The 23,044-nt window shown below is 37.3% G+C and overlaps 1 protein-coding gene across 1 annotated transcript in view; it reads right to left on the bottom strand.

Moving 5' to 3' along the window:
* Positions 1–23,044, bottom strand: part of fzd3b (frizzled class receptor 3b) — a 43,963-nt gene that overhangs the window by 6,763 nt on the left and 14,156 nt on the right. Inside the window, exons 2-3 of the mRNA XM_067455972.1 lie at positions 5,787–5,983; positions 3,247–4,264 (exon numbers count right to left, since the gene is read on the bottom strand). Coding sequence (XP_067312073.1) covers positions 3,247–4,264; positions 5,787–5,983 — 1,215 coding nt within the window. The remainder of the gene's footprint in view (positions 1–3,246; positions 4,265–5,786; positions 5,984–23,044) is intronic.

Genomic DNA, 23,044 nt, shown 5'->3' with positions numbered 1-23,044 from the left:
AAAATATTACAACAAATAAATTATAATTAAATACTAATTTACAATCAACAAATGCATACGTTAATATATTATAATATTTAATATATAAATTATAATAAATTGAAATAATAAATATATTTACTTTAAATAATTTAATAATATTTGTTATTTTAATGAATAAAACATTTTTATACTTCTGTTAATGCTAATTAGTGCTTATAAATATATTTTTAAAATAATTTAACAACATGCCTTGAACATTACTTTTATGTTGTATTATTTGTAGCCTTTTTGATATTATTATTTATTGTCCATATTATCCACACGTGTGTGTATACACACACACACACACACACACACACATTGTATAATATTTTTCAAATAATCTATTATGTAAAAATATTATCTATTAAATATGATCTATTATGTTTAAATTATTTGTAAATATATATTTTTAAATAATGATTTATATATATTTTTTATATCACCTAGTCCTAACCGATCATATGCTGGCCTGTTGCTATAGTGCCAGCCGGCTTCTATCAGTTGAGCCTCAAAAACTAAGAGTACTCAACGGTTAAATGTGTGAGATGAATGTAGGCATTCATCTTACAAGCCAAAGCGAAAGAGCCAGTGATGGTGAACACGGAGATGTATGCCGGAGGGGAGGGGAGAGAATCACTTCACCACGTGACGCTCGGATCCGTTTATTATTGTGTGGAGGGAGAGGCCGAGCATCTACGGTTACACTGTAATAAAAATGCCTCATGCATCACTGCACTGGATCGTATCTCAACATCTATTCACTCACCAACACAAAAGAACTGTTACGATGGATATTTTCAACAAATGTGGGTCCTGCAGAAGGTTGCAATTATTACTAGCATCTTCATTCAGTCAGTCAAACTGATTGTATAATAAATCAGTCAAACACTCATGATGTCTCCATCTTAAAGAAAGCGATTAGAAATACTGTGTAACACTTGGAGGAGGATAATAATAGCTACGGTCAGGGGAGAAAAAATAATTGAAAAGGTACATATTCTAAATCTCTTCAGCATCTCTGCACAAGTGATAGTTTTATATACCTTGTTGCTAGAAACACTAATAAGACACAATCTGAGGGCTTTTAAAGGTTCACCCTCAATATGTGAGTAAATAGTAAATAGTTTGACGTTATTTGACAGACAGATGTATTTTTTATGGACTTCAAAAAAAGAGCAACAATGTATGCTATTATAAAGCTTAAATTAGCCTGGACTTTTTTTTTAATATAACTGATTTTATTCATCTGAAAGAAGAAGGTCATATACACCTAGGATGGCTTGAGGGTGAGTAGATCATGGGGTAATTTATATTTTTGGATGAACAATCCCTTTAAAGACTAAAATTTCCAGAAAAACCAGAAGTAATTTTGTCATAAAGTTAAGGCATTGGTTGCCACTACACTACAATATAAACTACATATTCTCTTACAAGAGTAGTGGGCAAAAGTGATGTCTGGAGGGGATGTTTGTTTTTAATGACCCTACAAGTTTGACTATTCATCAAAATGTGAGAATTTTTTTTACAAATATTTTAAATATTAGGAAAGAGCAAAACACTAAACTTGGTTATGGTATTTATTTATCTAAAAAATTTTTGGTAAAAAAGCTCTAGGTTTTATTTTACTATGCAAAAAGATGCATAGAAATTAGACAAACAAAAAAACTTGCAACAATTGCAAAATCAGTTGTTAATAGAAGATTGGTTATTAGGAGGAGAGTGGTTTTCACTATTGAATAAAGGGTGAAGATTGGCTACTACTGTATATCACTACAGATAATGACTCTTCTCTTAAAATTCTTGGCAATACCAATAAGCTAGCCTGGCGTGGTCATACTCATTCTAGTCAGAATATGAGTCTGAAACTGCTCTATTGGGCTGTGATTATGGGGCGTGTTTCAACCGAACCAGGAAAGACCTCAATTGGACAGACCTACAACCAATCAGAGCAACGAAGCGACGCATTATGTTAGTTGTCAAATGTCAACAGAGCTCAACTGCACTGTGTTCCCAAGTCCGCATTTTTTTTCCACGGGTTGTTTTCTATGTCCACAGGTTTAAGCGACTATTATGTGATATATAGACTCATGTGCAATTTTTTTTACACAGAGTACTTACCCAACATGATCATCATTTTTGAGAGAAATTGAAATTAGCTGGATGACATCACTGTTTTCTCCAGAGCGGCTGTACAGCCGAATCAAATTCTGTTGCATTATTTTCCTCTTAACACTGTGAAGTAGCTTTGAAACAATCGGCACTGTAAAAAGCACTATATAAATAAAGGTGACTTGACTAATAGTTATGTTATAAATGATAATTGCTAAATGTCTGATATTAAAATTGTATACTTTTTAAATGCTATAACTGAATTTAGGCATCATAACATTTCAAAATGTACAGGATGAGAAACAGATATTCATTTTGAGAATTACTAGATTACATTTAATAGTGTTAAATTATTAATGTTTTTAAGTATTATTTTAAGTGAGCATTACATGATGACAATGGTAATATAAGTAGGTAGAAAAATTAGTATGAACAATTAAATATCCATTATATATTTCTCTGGGGCGAGTATAATGAGTTTTTTTTTTTTTTTTCAGAATTTAACACACAGTGTTAACACATAATTTAACATAGTGTTACTGTTGGTGCAGGTATGACCTCAGAAACCTGAAGTCTAATTTGCCGCTGGAGTTTAATAATGGGGTTTTTCAATTTATGAGTAAAATAAGGTCTGTGGTAAACATAACTTAAAGATAGTAAGATGTTTTGTTCTGCACACACACACACACACACACCAAACGTTCATATCTAGTTGCTTATTAGAAACATACATTTCCAAAAATAACTACTTCAAAATAAAAAAATTCGGTATGGGTGTGTTAAATGTACGTTGTAGAACAAAACATTACCATTTTTGTTATGTAGTGACAAAATATTTATGTTATGTAGATAGATAGATAGATAGATAGATAGATAGATAGATAGATAGATAGATAGATAGATAGATAGATAGATAGATAGATAGATAGATAGATAGATAGATAGATAGATAGACAGATAGACAGACAGACAGACAGACAGACAGACAGACAGACAGACAGACAGACAGACAGACAGACAGACAGACAGACAGATAGATAGATAGATAGATAGATAGATAGATAGATAGATAGATAGACAGATAGACAGATAGATAGATAGATAGATTTCTACCTGGAAAGGGCAGGGTATGTGGTACTCTTTGCAGCGCTCCTGCACCCATGTGATCTCCCAAACAGAGCGGTACGTCTGCTCGTAGATGTAACACCCCACCACGGTCAGCAGAGGCACCAGATACAGCACTGAGAACACGCCGATCCGGATCATAAACTTCACCAGCTTGTCCTGATTCTCCTTCTCCAATGGAATTTCCATGCGGACTCTGTTGAGAGCTATGATCCCAGCCAGCAGCAGCGACACTCCCACCAGGACATCCAGACACAGAGGCGCCAGTACAAACCAGCGAAGAGTGTGAACGTCATACAGGCCCACAAAACACACGCCACTGATGTTATCGCCCTCGATTTTATTCAGAGCCAGCAGGGTTACGGTTAGCATGCCAGGGATTCCCCACGCGCTGGCGTGGAAGAGCAAGGCCTTCTTCTCAATGGCTTCGCTTCCCCATTTGGGCACAGCGGCCAAGAACCAGGTTATGGTAAGAATGACCCACCACACGCTGCCTGCCATGGTAAAAAAGTACAACACCATAAAAAGCAGTGTGCAGGCCTTGTTATGCGAGCCTTGAGTCACTGTGGATGTTTTGTACTGGGCGGGATTGGCCGTGTTACACGCCACACGGTCCTCCAGCAGGAAGCCAAGGAAAAACACCAACGACACCATCATATAGCAGACGGCATAGAAGATGATGGGACGCTCCGGGTAGCGGAAGCGTGTAACGTCAATGAGGAAGGTGAGGAAGGTGAAGAGCGTAGCGGAGAGACAGACGATGGAGACGACGCCAATGAAATAGCGGGCAAAGGTGAGCTCTTCGCGCCGGAAATACATGTTGGGACAAGGAGGGGAGCAGTCACGCACACTTAAAAATGTGTAGCTGAGCTCGGGTTCCATTTTGAGCTCTCTGGGGCACCAGAAACCATAGTCACGCTGCACAGACATGGGCGACTGGTCAGTGGGGTCCTCGTTCAGGAGAAGATCCACGGCGCGAGGGTAAGACTCATCACAGTCCGGGAACCTGTAGTCAAGAGACAAAGACGTAATATATAAGAATATATATTCTGTCAAAATGTATTGAATAAAAGCATGGTATTTTTTCAGTTTTAACATGTTAAAATTATTAATTGAATAAAATTAGTTAAATAAATTCTTTGATGTGTTGATAGAGTTGTGCCGATAGACCATCATGATGCCAAGACCCCATTGCAAAACACTAATCCTAGTCTCTTCTCTAGTTAACCTGAAATCTTTGCAGGGATTGCTCTGTAAATTAAATTGAAAATATAATTACTGCATATATTCTATTTGAAATACTGTAGTCTATGTAGTCTTATGTAGACATAAGATGTGTTAGTCTGTGAAAATACTGTGTCAGGCAGGCTACACAAATATTGATCTTGAAATTGTTAGCCTCTTGTCTTTTTTATGTCTTACACTGTGCCCTTAATTTTGTACAAGAAAACAGCCCTTATTATTATTATTATTATTGACTTTGACTATTAATGAATTATTAGAAAATCATGCTCATTTTCCCACAGCTCTTCTGTGGCTCCTGCACTGAAGTGGCAGTTTAAGATATACCCAGACTTCAGCAAACATCAAATCATTTTTGTCTGGTTAATACTTTTAAAGACAATTTGCCTTGGCCATAATGTCAAATCAAATGAAAGAATGAAGGTGATTCTGAAAACACACATTTATTAAAACACAGAAGAACAACAAATCAAGAACAAGAAAACGGGAACAACACTCCTTTCACTTATAATTAGCAGCACAATTGACTTTTTGGCATGCAAAGCATAGCATAGGCTGCAAAATAAATTGTTATTGAAAGATTGCAAAGTGTTTATATGAACTACACAAATGTATGTTTAAAAAACAATATGCAAAATTAAATTGAATAGCTCCGTAACGGATTGCAAAAAGTGCATGCAACCTATTGGAAAGCCCGGATGAATTAGTTGGGTTAGTAAAATATTTAAATTATGTTGAATGTGACCTTGAATGTGATGCGTGTCAGATCCGCGTCATGCGCAGCAGGTCTTAAAGTGACTAATATACTATCTCTATCTATCTATCTATCTATCTATCTATCTATCTATCTATCTATCTATCTATCTATCTATCTATCTATCTATCTATCTATCTATCTATCTATCTATCTATCTATCTATCTATCTATCTATCTATCTATCTATAAATACATACACACTATATATAAAACATGCACAAACTGTGCAAAAACGAGTGTTTTCTTTTTTCTTTTTTGAACTGTGAACATATTTTCCCTTATCAGAATGGTTGTTTTTCATTGGAGATTAAAGGTTTCCCTCGAACATCTGCGTTTGGTTAAACCACCATTTTATTCAGAAAACATTTTTCCATTTAAAAAGGAGTAGAAACATGTTCAATCATTCCAGGGCACTTTACCCCAGAAATGCTGAGCAATTATCAGGCAATTATATCTGAAACATTGGGAAACTTCTTCTCAAAATGAGTCTACAATCTCTATTAAAAAAATCCAGCTGTTGAATCAGTACCTGCTGCACTCCATCTCCTCTGGCCAGGTGACACCAAACATATCCATGAGCTTCTGGCAGTCTCTTTTGGCATGGTCACACAGGCTCCGGCAGGGCAAAGACACACGTCCGTACTCCATACACACGGGGGCATACAGGGCGCACAGGAACGGCCGGAGGTCTGGAGAGCACTGCAGGTTCACCATGGGGTGGAAGGGCTGTTGAGGAGGGAGAACAGAGAGTTAGTTTGTAGCAAGTGTCCAGAGAATTTATTACAGATCTCATAAAAACACAGCAGTAGTTTGACAGAAAAATTAACCCCACTGGACCTTTTGCAAGTGTTGAGATAACAAATGAGGATTTAGCTAGAAGTGCAATAGTGCACGACAACTCATCAGGCAAAAGTCAAAATGTGATTCATTGAACAAAGATTTTTGTCTGTGGAATCAAGAAACAACTAGCTCTGCTTAAACAACTATCCTTTTCAGATGTCATCAAGACACAATATACACTTTTCACCATCCAATCAATTCCCGATGGAAACAGAGAAGGCCCAGCCCACATTTTCACTATTAAATATCCTGTTCTACTCTGAAATGTCACATTATGGAAGTGAAAGGGGTTGTGAACAGTTCATGCCTGTCCATCACAATGGTCCATTGAGTCTGACCATTGTGAACGTTTCCAAAAACTATTGCTTCATTACGAAAAAACTGACCTAGGGTCAGATTCACAAAACATTCTTTAAAAAAATTCCTCTTCATTTTCTAGTATATGAATGAAGTATTTCCTAACCATTTCTTAAGAATTCTTAAAAAAATATTTTCAAATCAGCCACTGGATAACCTCCAGCTTGCCTTAAATACCCAAAGACAAGATATTTAATGAATTTATTTGGGGGTTTTTTTCAAATATATTAAGCATTAGAACATAAAACTAGCAACATATAAACATATTATGTGTACATCTGATCTGCGCAAAGAGTACGGTTGCAAGATATTTAAAATTGCCATATATTTATTTTTATGCTATGTATTTTGCGATATGAAAACAATTTCACAAGATGAATCGGATAGCTCTATTTGGAAAGAATTAATAATTCTAGGATTAATTGAGGTGATTTTGCAGGGAAATGAATCTGCATTGAAAATATTGAACAAATTATATATAAACACAATAGAACAAAGAGATACAAATGAAATAAGCAGTGTTTTATGTTTTTCAGGTAATTCTAACAGTACATCCAAGTACAGAAAGTGAATAATCAAATGTAAAAAAATCTGCATAGTCTTCACAGTATAAAATAAATAAAATTTGATTTTGTTTGATCTACATTTACATGACAGACGGCATCAGGTTTATTAGGCTGCCTGCACTTTAAAGGGGTGGTGAAATGCTGTTTCATGCATACTGAGCTTTTTACACTGTTAAAGACTTGGATTTCCATCCTAAACATAGACAAAGTTTCAAAAAGTTGTATTTCTGTGTCAAAAATACTCCTTCCGGTTTCTCACAAGTTTCGGAGAGTTTTTTTCCGAGTATGACGTATTGATAGAGTGGAAGGTCCTTGTATGGGCCGTACGGGCTCTTCTCCCGGAAGGGTGCGCGTGCGCGCGCGCGTGCGCGCGTGACTAAAGCGAGAGAGGAAATGCACGCCCATAAACACTCGCTCAGCTGCAGATCCACTCGTCCGTGCAACACGTCTGTCGAGCCGCGCTTCACTTTATTCCTATGGGTGATGTCAAGCGAATTCAACGCTTCAGCACAGCATTCCGGGAAGGCAGCGCTGCATTTGAACCGATTTGAACGCAGTAATGACGGGAAGCGTCACAACATACGCTTCGGTCGTGTCGCAAAAGTTGATCTTCACGGTCACTGCTGTCACAGGACTTCACAAAATCAACAGTTACCAAAGAAGTGTGTTTTTGACGGAGCGGTCCCAGCGATAAAGGTTCGCGGTCGTGCTTTAGAAGCAGGCAGTGAGTAAAACTGCTTCAAATGTCTGTGTTGTTGGCTATCGTCGCGTAAGTAAACATCAGTAAACGACACGATCGTGTATAACGTTAGTTAATTTATCAATGGAGCATGCGATCTATGGTGTGTGTTTAAATACATTTGTTTAGCTGACCAATATAGGTGTCAGTTTGTTTATTGTAAAACCACCCAAACATAAACCTAGCGTTCTCACAAAGCGTGCTTCGTCATTCAAATGCGCTAACGGACTCTATTGTTGTTCTATGTATAATGTCACACTAGTCTGACGTGCAAAACCGTTTTGCTTGCTACTGCTAAGGTTTAGTCGCATACAATAGTCCATAAACCGAATCATGTCCTCATAAACTGTGAGTAAAGACACACAAATGTTGACAGGCCACTAAATACAGTACATACCACAGAGACGGGCGTCCTGCTGTTGTTGCTTCTCCTGTTCAATTTATTTCAGCCTCCGGATCTGATTCTGGATCATATCTGAATTAGTTGAATCAGATTGACAGCCATGGTTTATTTAGGGTAGCGTTTTTCTTCTCCACGCTTGAGGACATCACCGCTTTGTGTGCGCTCGTCATTCTTTAGCTCCGCCCACACGATACCCCTCCAGCCGCTCTGTTTTTTTCGGAAAGACTCGGTACAGCCTATCTATCTTTTATAAATATAATAAAACTAAAGACTTTTCGGAGCTATGAAGGATGCAATACTACTCTATAGGTACTATAGAGTACTATAGGTGACATGAGATCCCCCCTTTAAGAGCTAAAGCATGGATCCAATATAATGATAAGCATACGTTTTCTTTCCAAATTGTTTATGTTTATGAACTGAATTTCGGTATTTGCGCGCTGTCTCCGCAGCTCGGTGTGATCCGAATTGACTACTTTTTCAAATGAAAACTCTTTATCATTGTGCAAATGATAAACTTTCACTCTTTGATGGTTAAACCTTAATCTGAGAATCATGTTTTAAAAGTGGTCCATACGGATCACAGAACAACTACAATCCCTATAACTTGACGTCACATATCCTGTGATGTGACTATCGCAGACAGATGCACACATCACGTTATTGATTCTAAACCAATATCGTGCAGCCGACTTTAGAAAGAGTGCTCCATCTCGAGACAGGCTCTTTGAAAAGAACCATTTAAACCACTCACATTTAAAAAACGTGATGTACTCCCATCAAGCCAGTTGTGACAATAAGAATTAGAAAATAATAATAATAATAAGATATTCTTGAGAAATATAGAACTTTTCAAGAATTGCACAATCTTAAAGGACAACTCCGGTGAAAAATGATCTAGGGGTAATTAACACATGGTTACCAAGAAGATCATCAGTAGATGGGATGGGATGCGTAGATGGGATGCGTTTTCATGAAAATCAAATGTAAAGAGTATCTTGTTATTAAATGAAGGGACCCTCATTATGTTACCGTGTTAGCGTGAGGCTATTTTGAGCCTTATTAGTGGTATTAACTAGCGATTTAATTTTACTTGTTCTGTGCCTCATATACTACCGTTGTAAGGTAATCTGTTTTTAGAAATAAAACTCTTTACATTCGATTTTCATGAAAACGCATCCCAAAGAACAATCTACTCAATAACCATCTGTTAATTACCCCTAGGTTCATTTTCACTGGAGGTGTCTTTTAAGAACTTCTTAGAATGTATCTTTCTTAAGATTTTTGTGAATCTGGTCCCTGCCTCCTCAAAAATCTCAAGGTGCAAAGAGACAGGCAGGAAGTTGTCTGGGTACAGTAACCTGAAGCTCTTTCAGCAGGATTACAGGCTAGTTTGGCAGCTCCAAGGACGCTTTTGTGCCCTGAAGGGGCCCAGTGCATGCTGGGAGAGAAAGCAGCTGCAGAGCTGGGCATTTAAATTTAAATCTTTGCAGGAACAGACAATGAGCCTCCACCTGGGGTTAGCTAATACATATGCACTTCCTGCTGAGGACTGGCCCTTTGTGACCGGCGTGTTTTTGGAAGGAACTGGGAGATTGACACACCGCAGCATTTGCGCTTCATTCCTGCATGGACTGCTCGAGTGAACTTAATCCCTAAGTAGGACAATATTTACAGATAATTTGCATGAATTACGGTTTTCCCACCAAGAAAAGACACCAGCTTACTGCTGGGAAAATCTGTGAGGAGCTCCAGAGCGTCTTAAAATTCCAAAATAACTTTCTCAAAATTCACAGGATGCAAATGAGCCGTGAATAAAAGCTTTATCAATATTTGAAGAAGGTGATGAAATATTTACCCTGACTATGGAGCGAGTGAATTAAAGCAACATCAAAAGAAGCACGAGCAGCTTCCATTGGCCCCCCGTGTGGAAACCACATACGCTTCAGCAATTGAGCTGTACGAACAGAATTTACATCGCTCTTGACATGTTCCCACCCCTGTAGACGCTGAACTGGACATTTTATTGACTTTGAGTGTCCTCCCCATAACTCCCTGCTCTACTGTTACACACAGACACATGCAGAAGGAGATAATAGGGTCGTCTTAAGGGAGTTGGTTCAGGTACAACAGAGGAACTGAATTACACCAGCGGTCTTCATTATTTATGTGGATCAGACACGATAGTGCAGCCGTATGCGTCAGAACAGCTTACTGCGGCAAATGTACTACAAGCTGAAGAAAACACAACAACATTCAATACACAAACAGTGCAAATATATACAATGTATTTATGTTGTTGCAAAGCCATATGAATTTCTTTCTACTGAAGTGGTCCATACACCTTGCACTATATTCTACTGCATTATATTTATCTGAAGCCATACGATAGCGTTGTTTAGGAAAAAAGTTAAGTCGATAACTTAAAGTCTGCATAGTCTCAAAGCTCATTCACGCAACATATATGTTTTTTTCAAACTGTGTTTAACCCCACTCTAAACTCTGCTTTTACATTTAATCCAGGGTGAAAATTTCACAATTTTGAAGTTGGGTTATTACTGCTTTTTACCCAGGATTATGAAACCCTGCTCCGTAGCACCGTTTCTGCAGTGTTAACTCTGGATTGCACTTCCAATCATGCGCAGAGTAAAATAGTTAGAATGTTAAGACTAGATGCCTAGTAACCGACAACCAAATATGTGCCTCATTTACATGCTTTAAACAGTCACAGAAATAGGGCATTGTATAAAGTAATTCATCGTTTGATGAGGAAGTGTCAAATGACGACAGAAAACGCATTAATTGTGCATAAACTACGATGAAAACATTTTTACTGAAAAAATTCCATGATGCGCATCAAATTGACCTGACTTTGCGATGGGACGGCATAACTAGACTAACCAGTGGACCAATCTCGTTGCAACGCATCTGAAATGCTGTTTTTTGTTCTGAAAAGCAAAGACTGTTGTCAAATGTTCAGGGTTTAGGAATGTTCAGTGATACATCAGTTCATGAATACCCAGGATTAATTATTAACCCCCGGTAAATTATGAGCATTCATTCCATATTACATCAATCAAATGTGGAGCCAAATCTCCGGTTTCAGATGGCAGCATTATTATTTTATTTTTACACAGAGATCTATTAGTAATAATCTGTTGACTTTCGCAATCTTTGTTGCAATATACGGCAATGGTTCAAAAATGGGGAAAAAGCACTAGTGTTTTTAGTCAGAGGGTTGTATGCCTGTAATTCAAGAAGTATTAAAGATATCTTAATATCCTTCTAGATACTGGCTCTTTAACTTATTTTTTAAGGCCCAATATGGTTCGCCCAGACATACTAGAATTTTAATGGGAGTAAATTGTTAAATTGTACACATTTTCAGTGGTCAAAAACCAAATGTGGCTCACTTTGCATACAGCTGCTGATACACTTTTTCTTTTAAAGAGGGAATAGCTGAAGAACAAATAATTAGAAATAAAAAAAAAATTCTATCAGCACAATTGCATATAGAATATATCTGTGTGCTAGAACTATTGCTTGCCAGTAAAGTATTACAGATATCTTAATGCCCTTCTAGATTCTCATTCTTAATAAACTTCTCTTTTGTACTCTTCATTTTTAAGGATGCATAAGAATAAATATCCTAGATATGGGTATCCCGATGTGACTCCATTTCCAAATAGTTGAATTTCACCCATTTTCAATATTCCAAAACCAAATGTGGGTAACTTTTCAAACAGCTGATACTTACTGTATTTAAATGGGAATGTCTGAATAAATAATGTTGAAACTAAAAAAATGCTTCGTTTCCATATCAAAACAACTGTATACACAAAATAGAGAGCGTTTGAAAACCCCTGCTTTGTGCTTTTTATGAAAAAAGGTTTTGACATGTCAAAGCAATTCTGTAAAAGCATGTGAATGACAGGGGTGTAATAAAAAACGGCAGCTCAGACCATCTCCGTCTTTGAACACAACAACACAGAACAATCTCTGCATCTGTAGAGCAGATAGAGATGCCACTAGAACGCCATGAATCTTCTCTCTGTCAGAGCGTGAAATGCTGGTTTGCAGGCTTACTATGAATACAGAACGGAGATCACAGCCTTTTTATTTAGCGAGCGTGAAAGAAGGCCCAAAGAGTGCACACTGACAAAAAAAGGAGCGCTGCCAAATTTAGAAAGACAATCCTGAGGGTTGATGCCTTCTGAAGAGGAAAAGAGCGCCGCACATCCATCAAGCAACAGACATTTGGGAAACGATGAACTACTTTGAAATGAAGAAAGCTGGATTAAAATGACATGGCTCTATATAGGGAATTTTTGGCTGTCTAATAGGGATGGGCTGTACGCCATATATACTGTGACGGCAGAATGTGTCAAGTATTGAAGATTCTGCTATGCTGTATAGCGCAAAAAAAATCAGATTCAGAAGATATTCTACTTTACAAAGATTGTTCCAGTGTTGACAGCTTTGTTTATTATAATGCAGACGCAGTTGCTAAGTTGCTATGGTTTTCCAAACAATTCCGTCTAGGTTTTGTTATGGTACATGTCTAAAAAAACAATAATACTATGATACCATGTCCAAATACCTCAAAGAACAGCATAGTATTACCATTGTATTAATTCACTGTATTAAAGTATTAATTCACTGTATTATCTAAGATTATGTAACAAAAAAGCTTTTGGGTTCAATTTATAGTAAAAATAGATATGATGTGATATATAGTCAGTTAAGAAAAATAAAACAACTGTAAGATTTAGTTCCAACCACGCACTGCTAACATCTAAGTGTCCCACCAGGAGAAAATTCGCTGAGGCGTGTTCACCCTCCATTACTCAATGCTTTTAACAGGCACAATCGCTCTCAATATTTCAGCACGCAGGCATACTGTATGTATGGTAACACGCGTGTGTTGTAAACACTCGCATAGCGTGTCTTCAAGCGTGTGCACTTAGAATCGATGGACACATTCAGCACAAACTTCCCAGCGGGAAGAGCATCCGGATGGCTCTCTCTCTCCATCTATCCATCTCTCCCGGAGGGCCTCAACCCCAATGACCCCACTCTCAGAGACGATTCCTCCACTAACATCCTCTCGTAGGTCTCCATCACCTTATAAGTGCTGTAGGGGACGCTGAACAAATCACTGTCCCCTTCAAATCACTGACTTAAAAGCATATATCTCATTCTGCACGAACGGCCTAAAAACTCAGCTCATCAGAGTATATGCCTGATCCTATGTGACAGTGTTTTGAAATATGTAACTCGTGTGGCATAAACTCATATCTCTCTAATATTGCTCATTAAACATTGACTGTAGATAGTGTTGTATTATTCATGATAATGTATTATGATGACTGTAATATGTCTTAAAGGTGTAACCATGAATAAAACAAATACAGTGCCTTGTGAAAGTATTCGGCCCCCTCGAACTTTGCTACCTTTTGCCACATTTCAGGCTTCAAACAAAGATATAAAACTGTATTTTTTTTGTGAAGAATCAAAAACAAGTGGGACACAATCATGAAGAGGAATGAAATTTATTAGATATTTCAAACTTTTTTAACAAATCAAAAACTGAAAAATTGGGCGTGCAAAATTATTCAGCCCCTTTACTTTCAGTGCATCAAACTCTCTCCAGAAGTTCAGTGAGGATCTCTGAATGATCCAATGTTGACCTAAATGACTAATGATGATAAATAGAATCCACCTGTGAGTAATCAAGTCTCCGTATAAATGCACCTGCACTGTGATATTCTCAGAGGTCCGTTTAAAGCGCAGAGAGCATCATGAAGAACAAGGAACACACCAGGCAGGTCCGAGATACTGTTGTGGAGAAGTTTAAAGTCGGATTTGGATACAACATTTTTTCCCAAGCTTTAAACAACCCAAGGAGCACTGTGCAAGCAATAATATTGAAATGGAAGGAGTATCAGACCACTGCAAATCTACCAAGACCTGGCCGTCCCTCTAAACTTCTGCTCATACAAGGAGAAGAAGACTGATCAGAGATGCAGCCATGAGGCCCATGATCACTCTGGATGAACTACAGAGATCTACAGCTAAGGTGGGAGACTCTGTCCATAGGACAACAATCAGTCGTATACTGCACAAATCTGGCCTTTATGGAAGAGTGGCAAGAAGAAAGCCATTTCTTAAAGATATCCATAAAAAGTGTCGTTTAAAGTTTGTCACAAGCCACCTGGGAGACACACCAAACATGTGGAAGAAGGTGCTCTGGTCAGATGAAACCAAAATTTAACTTTTTGGCAACAATGCAAAACGTTATGTTTGGCATAAAAGCAACACATCTCATCACCCTGAACACACCATCCCCACTGTCAAACATGGTGGTGGCAGCATCATGGTTTGGGCCTGCTTTTCTTTAGCAGGGACAGGGAAGATGGTTAAAATTGATGGGAAGATGGATGGAGCCAAATACAGGACCATTCTGGAAGAAAACCTGATGGAGTCTGCAAAAGACCTGAGACTGGGACGGAGATTTGTCTTCCAACAAGACAATGATCCAAAACATAAAGCAAAATCTACAATGGAATTGTTCAAAAATAAACATATCCAGGTGCTAGAATGGCCAAGTCAAAGTCCAGACCTGAATCCAATAGAGAATCTGTGGAAAGAACTGAAAACTGCTGTTCACAAATGCTCTCCATCCAACCTCACAGAGCTCAAGCTGTTCTGAAAGGAGGAATGGGCAAAAATGTCATTCTCTCGATGTGCAAAACTGATTGAGACATACCCCAAGCGACTTACAGCTGTAATTGCAGCAAAAGGTGGCGCTACAAAGTATTAACTTAAGGGGGCCGAATAATTTTGCATGCCCAATTTTTCAGTTTTTGATTTGTTAAAAAAGTTTGAAATATCCAATAAATTTCATTCCACTTCATGATGTGTCCCACTTGTTGTTGATTATTCACAAAAAAATACAGTTTTATATCATTATGTTTGAAGCCTGAAATGTGGCAAAAGGTCGCAAAGTTCAAGGGGGCCGAATACTTCCGCAAGGCACTGTATTATTATTTTATTTCATAATGATTAAAAATGATTTAGTATTTTACTTTTTTCAGGATTCATTAATAAATAAAAAGTTAATTACAGGTTTCTAAAAAAAAACATTAAGCAACACAACTGTTTCCTACACTGATAATACCAGTGTCAAATCAGCATATTTGAATGATTTCTGTAATGGTTGATAAAAATTTCAGCTTTGAATCACAGAAATAATTTGAATTTTAAATTATAGTAAAATAGAAAACAACTACTTTACATTATAATACAATTGACAGGATGACTGTTTTTTATGTATTTTTTTATTCAAATAAATGCAGGCCTGATGAGCATGACTTTCAAAAAAATTAAAAAATAATATTGGAAAACATTCATTACATTCCAAAGATGGATCATTACTGCAGTGATTATTATGTTTCTAGCATGTATTAGGTTTGGCAAAAGTTCTTCTAAATCCAAATCTGATCTTGAACAAAAATTGATACACCTCTTAATGGAAATAACATCACAACTGAAGACGTGTTTTTGTTTGTTTTTGTTTTGCCAGGTGGCTTTTTTAATAATATGATGTCATTACGCTGGCTTGATGCTAGCCAATCGCTGCATTGCTGAACATGGTTTCGAGTATCAATGCATCTGCCCTCTTCAGTGAACGCAGGAATGCGCAGTAATCTTAGATAATTTTATCCAGATATTTTTATCCAATCTGCAAATTTGTTTGAAGAACCAAATTAGCCAGAGATCAGTTATCACGCTTACCCTAGGTATTGGTATCGGAAAGAGCTAAATATAATAATATTGAATTAAATATTAATATATTTAATATTTTTAATTTTTATTTTATATAAAATATTTAATATTACATTTAAACAATGGCTAAGTGGCTAAAGTCATCTCGTTGTCATGTAAGGGCCCTGTTCATGTTGGACAGACATTTTAATTGCATTTTGTGTCTGTTAAGAGGCACAAAGACACCCTTTATGTTTATGCCCCCAAAGCTGCCGTTTTAGCTGAGGGGGGACTCTGGGCATTTACTGTAACAGCTCTGTGTTGCAAGGACCAATCCGGTTAGTTTTTTTTTTTTCTTCTATAGACTGTACTCACAAAGGTATAACTATCAAGATTAGTTCTCCTTTAAGGCATAAAGCCTGCCGGTGATCAGCTTCAGTGCATGCAGCTCAAATGGCAATGCACGTTTAATAATAATAATTATGCACGGTCATATTGCAATACAATATAAGAGGACAATATTGTAATTAAACTGTCAATTCATTTGGGTCTACTTGCTGTTTTTTAGCGGGATGTTTCAGAAAGTGTGCATCCGCAGCAGCAGTTACACATAGCACATAACTTCGTGTCATTTTGTGCAGATATAAATTGTAATATTTTTGTAAATATTTGATTAATCTCATATAGGATAATAGCCTAGAAATCTAGATGCACCCTAGCGGCAGCAAATTTAATCTGTCCGCAAGGGTCGTCTAGGAACTCTCAATACCCTTCTGAGCTGTATTCCACTCACTCTGGACGGGCCAACCACATCGTGTATAGAGTTGGCGGTCGTGGCCATAATGACGACGGCCGAGTTGCGTTTATGTGCTTGTAGTAAACACAGAAACTGGCGAACAGCGGCGGTCTTTCGAATCAGCTTTGACTGCGATTCTGGAAGACTTGGAGTTAAGCTTTTCTCTGAGAAAAGAACAAAGAAAGGCACTGAAGTCATTCTTAAAAAGGGAAGATGTGTTCGGAGTTTAGCCGACCAGATACGGTGAATGTTTAATCTATCAACAAGCTCTGTTTCACCTTCGTTGCTCTGGTTGGTGGTAGTGCTATCCTATCGCGTGCAGAGGGAGTTTGAAAGACAACCGTTAATCCCAACCCTTGGATTGAGCCCTGTCTATGGTGAGTTCCCAGACCAAACATCTTGATGTGGGTCTGGCTTGTCAGACTAATAGGATAAGTTTTGTTGAGTTAAATAACCAACTAGGCAAAAGGTTTCAGTTTACCAGTGTTCATTCCGCGCATGCAGCTCAAACAGCAACACACAACTAATAACTGGGACTGTCAACATGACATAAACATTATAATGAGAGAACATTATTGTAATAACTCATGAATTATTTGGGTTTAGCTGCAGTGTTTCAGCATGTTGTTCCAGGAAGAGCGCATCCACAACATGAGTTCTGACCAACACACATTTTGACCAGCACACATCTGAGCCAGCGATGGTGACACTTTATTAGTAGTTATATTTTATTATTAAAAAAGTGATTAAATAAATGATGAATCACATTGACTCATTTTGCAACCCTTCTAGCCCTTTATTTACACTAAAAACCCTTCTCATTCATTTGGTGAGGAACATGGCATTTTGAGTAGAATTTGCACACCCTGTCATGCTGTTGGCTATAAGCCGCCGTCAATGCATATTGCAGTATTATTCGATCATGGTGAATTGTGTAGAATTCCTACATGGTTGTTTAAGAAATAAAAAGCTACACACTCCATCAAGTAGGGTTAGAAGAACTGTTGCCAAACATAAAACATGCTAGAAACATCATAAGGACTGCAATAATGATCCAATCATAGACTCGTATGCTTATTTAAATATGCCAAACAGTGACACTTTTTTGTATAGTGAATATTCATTTTCATTTCAATGATAAAAAAAAATACATTAGCTTTAAGTAAAATGTTACTTTTCAACAGTTTTCACTTTGCACCTTTCACACTGTGACCAGAAAAAAAATGAAAGCAAGACTAATGCACGTAAGAGTTTAATTTTCTGCTAAAAGATCTTTTTGTTCATCTGTCAGAGAGAAGTGAAGGTGTAATTAATCAAGACCACTCACACATTCCCGAAAGAGAGATTCATACATATTATTTAGCCTAATCTCCATGTCTAAGACGTTAATGGTAATTAAAACATTGCGGGGTTGATGTGAATGCCGCGCCGCCGTGCCAGCAAGCCCAGACTGTGTAGGAGGAGCAGCCCGAGGAACCGGGTGGGTTTCTGGCAGCGGTGCAAAACAGCACATTTGTCTCTCACAGTCGCCAACCGCCACTCCTCTAACACTTCAATGGATGGATTAAGTTTCTGCCTGTTTTTCTTTTGTCAGGCTCATGATTCACTTAAAGATTCGATGAATAGAGGTTACCTTTGAAAGCCTCAAGCTTTCAGAGCACGGATGCATGCTTTTACGGCTTCCTGGGCTACTTGAGAACTTTGGTGAGAAAAATAACACATAAAGATGTCTATCTACTGTATTTCATTGTGGAATTGGTGGAAAAGGGAGAAAGTATATCGGGACAAGGGTTGGCACCATTTTGAGTTTTGCAGAAAGAGAAAAACAGAAAGATTTTCCTTTACAAAAAAGCGCTGTGGCAATACCATGGTTTGCTTGGATTCCCATAGTACTTTTTTATACAGAATATCATACGATTATTACCATGATACATGAAACATGGGCTGAGTCTGAAATCGCCCCCTATAGCCTTAAAAAGGGCCCTATCAATTCCCCAACCGATGTGTACAAAAAGTGTACAATCATTGTACACTCAACAGCTAGAGGATCCTAAAATTGGGGACACTAAAATTATGATCTAAGTTCTTCAACTAAATATACAAATAAAATGAATTAATTAGGTCTTATTTAATTCTATAAACTATAATACTGATCATTGTCACCATATGATAAATTGAGATAAGCTGATGACATCACTGTTTTCTCCGGAAAGACTGTGCGGCCAAATCAAATGTTGTTGCAATGTTGTCCTGTTTAGCACTGTGAAGCTGCTTTGAAGCAATCGTGATTGTAAAAGCGCTATATAAATAAAGCTGATTGATTGATTGATAGATACCCATAATGCACTGTGACGTTACGACAAATGAATTCCCGCCTCTGACCAGAAGATGGTACCCGCAGCTGAATCATCCATCCATTTTCCAAACCGCTGGTCCAATGTGGGTATCATATAGGTATAAATTTCTTGTCAAATGATTATTAAATTGTTTAATTAAGGTTTATACATGATAGTTTCCATGACAGAGTCCAAGATAAATCTTTTCATAACTATTGGAGCTGCCAGTTAAACAGCAAGCACAAACTATGCAAAAGTATCAGCCCTTCCAGCACCACTCAGTGTCTGAATTAGCTCACTTGTTTTCATTCACTACTTCATGTTGAACTATATTAGTGTTATGTAGGGAATAGTGAATGAGGGCATAGGGGGATTTCTAACACAGCCATGGTGATGTTAAAGAAAAACATCATGGTGACCCCTGATATTTTGCCATAAACATTATACTTGTCCATAAATACAATGGTAGATGTATCATAATGGGATGACTGCAGGGTAATGCAGCTGTCTGGACTAGACTCCTGTTTGATAGCGCTTTCTGTCTGGCAGATTTGGACATGGATGAAGAGTGAAATCAGATCCGAACAGGAAAAACCCCTCTACCACCCACCCCCCACCCCTTCACAGAGCAGGTGGAATCGGCCGAGCAAACATGCCTTGTGCGAGTGGAAAATCCAGTTTGCCAACTTTGTAGAAAGCGTGTTTTTCTGGAGAAAACGGAGAGTTGCATTCTCTCAGGATTAGAAAGTCAAAGGATTTGAGACATTCTAATGCGAGAATCGGTCACCTTTTCCCTACTGGGCTGTTGTGCGTGCCATGCTGTGTTCTGAATGACTGCGTTTCTGCTCAAAACACTTCCTTAAGCTGTCATTAGTCATTTGATTACTGCAAATGACAGGTCAAATAACAGATCCTGCATTTCTTTAATCCTATATTTGACTGAAATTCTCAAGCCTCTTTGAAATTCTGGTCCTTCATTCCATGTAAATCTGCTGAATTTTTTAGCATATTATTTTATCATACAAAACATTACTGTGCTGAATTGTTGTCCAATCAAAAATCCAAAGTATAAGCAATAATAAGTGATGCTTGTCTTATCGAACCTTACTAATAAAAGTCTAACTAAAAAAGTCTTGAAGGACACAGAACCCATTCAAACACAAATATACATATCTTGCTCTTGTACACACACGATAGCTCAAATCTTAAGTTAACAAGCTCTGACTAACTGCTGTGCACTAGGTATTCTGAACTGAAGAGTTGTAGAGTCTTTACATAACAGATTCTTCCATCCAGCCCAGAACACTGTCAGATACTATTAGGATGTTTTCCATCAACAGTGACCTACCATCAGTCTGCAGCACACATCAACTCCACCATCCCTGCTAAAGATCAAGTGTTTTTGTCAATTGTTTTGTCAATTGTAATAACAAATGTATGTTGAATTATAAATACAAATATGTGCTGTATTAATCAGTCAGATCTGCTGATATGCGTGATACAACACTATTATCACCAATGTCTTTTTTTAAAGGAAGTGTGATTTTAAATCTCTCAGTCTTATCAATCTCCTTCAACGAATCTACAGACCAGATCACAGATAGTTAGACATCAACCTTCTTAGCATAATCCTCTATTTATTATAAACAATATAACAAGAAACAAATATTTTTAAGAGTCTGTTTTCTATTATTTGTAAAAAAAAAAAAAAAAAAAAAGTTCATAGGGTCAATAGTGACCCCAAGTATGTAATAGTGCAAGTATTTTTTTTATGCACAACAATAATTGAATCTCTAATAAGTGCAGTTGACCTTTATTCCTCAAGGTGGCAATGTCTGATAACCGATATATTGGTCGATAAATCTAAATCCACATTTGTATATCATTTTTGAGAGCCTGATTACAAAAACTACAAAAATTACAAAAAGTCTCACAATTAAAAGCCATGTGCCAAGCATACAGTTATAATGTTCTCATTATTATTTTATGTAGCCTTTATGACAGACTTGCCTTGTTTGTCTTAACTGTATTTTCCTTTTTGAAGTAATTTTAGTCATATATTAAGCAATTCAAATCCATTATGGCGAACGAAGAAAACAACACATTATTTATCAGCTTTAATATATCGATATGGTGGCCACACGTGCATCCCTAGAATAGATCATCAGCAAAACTTGAAATGGCTTAGTGATTTACTGCAGACCAAGTACTGTTTGCAATCAAATATTAATGCCACTGTTTTGAGAATTACGGTTAAGCTCGTTAATATGAGCTAGATGCTGAATGTGCTGGGGAAATTAGCTGTGTTTCCATCCACCTATTTTTATATGCATTTTGGAATATCACATCAAAAACTGTTGGATAGAAATGGCAAGATGCAAATTTAAGGCTGATACATTTTTATTCGATAAGAAAATATTTGCATAAACTATAATGGAAACAGATTTACCAAATAAATTCCCCGATATGCATCCAAAAAAAGACTATGTGACTTTGCGATGTGACGGCATAAATGGATCAACCAGCTGATCGAACTTGCTGAACAGAGATTGTTCTAAAATGCTTGAGCAAAGCATGTCGTCAAAGTGGTTCAGTGTAATTACCTGCCAGAACTCGCTGTTCCCAAACAGCAGCAACTGCCTGCAAAAGCAGGATAGATAACACATTTATTGTGTTTTGTCTGCATGCACTGATAATATAGTATATTAATATGTACTAGTAATATGTTATATACTAAATTATATTATTATACAGTGGCTTCTCCTATTTTTCTTAGTAAATAACACAGGTTAATCAGGAATTTACGATTTTGTTCTCTTAGACTCACTGAAACGGAAACGGTGCAGGTGCAGGAAACGGTGCTTTATTTGATATTCCAATTTTGTGTACAAGTTAAATTCTCAACTATGGATGGAAACATAGCTGGTGATGATGGTGATAAGAATCTGCTCAAATTGAACTCTTCCCACCCAGTTCCAAAAGGTAACAAAATATGCTTAATTGTATTCTTTTGTAATTGTTATTAAAGGGGTGAATTGAGAAATCAACTCTTCCTTGAGACTTTGATATATAAAAGGTCATGGTAATATAAGAATATTCTGTAAGTTTCAGAGCTGAAAACTTCCTTGAAAAGCTTTTATACACACCAGGTCCAATAAACGATCGTGTTTGCATCTTGACGTCATCGACTGACCAAACACTGCCTCTACAGCACGTGTAATTCAGTAGCCCCACCCACTGACTCATGGAGCCGTTCAGATTTGTCAGCAGCAATAAAAATGCCGAAGAATATAGCAAAATGTTGCGCTATTCCTGGTTGTGGAAGAACACAGTCGCTGCATAAGCTTCCTTCAGATCCTAATATTAGGATTGTGTGGTTGAACTTTATTTTTAATGTATGAAAAATTAGATAGAATAAAAATAGAATGAAAACAATTTAATTAACCATGGCATAGTTGAATAACAAGAGATCAGTACATGGACATCACATACAGTGAGTCTCGAAAACCAGTATTTCCTCCTTCATATGTAAATCTTGGTTGTGAAAAACACCACGGAAAAGCTGGCGATTCTCCACATAACGCCAACTGTGATGCAATCGCTGGGTATCATTAATATGTATTCCCCCAACATTTTTATACGGCAGGACATACGTCACACGAGGATAGCAAAACTGGCAGATCATGGATATAGATGTTATGTTCCAGTCTGTGCAGGGGACATGGGGACTTTTCATAGCCTTCCCACTGAACAAAACTGTCAACAGGCATGTTTATCTATAACCAGATACTGCAACAATTTAATTAAAAGTTGTTTGTTTGCTCGGCCCATTTCACCACAGACAGTTTTTCTAACCTGGACAATAGCAGGCTTTACTCAGCATCTGATACTGGAGAAGCGGCAATTCAAACTATATCCCTGCAAAAAGTAAGTAGCGATTTTATCCACTTATTGATTGTCTAAACAATTTCTGATTAAACTGG

Source organism: Pseudorasbora parva, chromosome 10 (genome assembly GCF_024679245.1).
Source record: "Pseudorasbora parva isolate DD20220531a chromosome 10, ASM2467924v1, whole genome shotgun sequence".
Taxonomy (NCBI): domain Eukaryota; kingdom Metazoa; phylum Chordata; class Actinopteri; order Cypriniformes; family Gobionidae; genus Pseudorasbora; species Pseudorasbora parva.
This window is presented reverse-complemented; position numbering and strand designations above follow the sequence as displayed.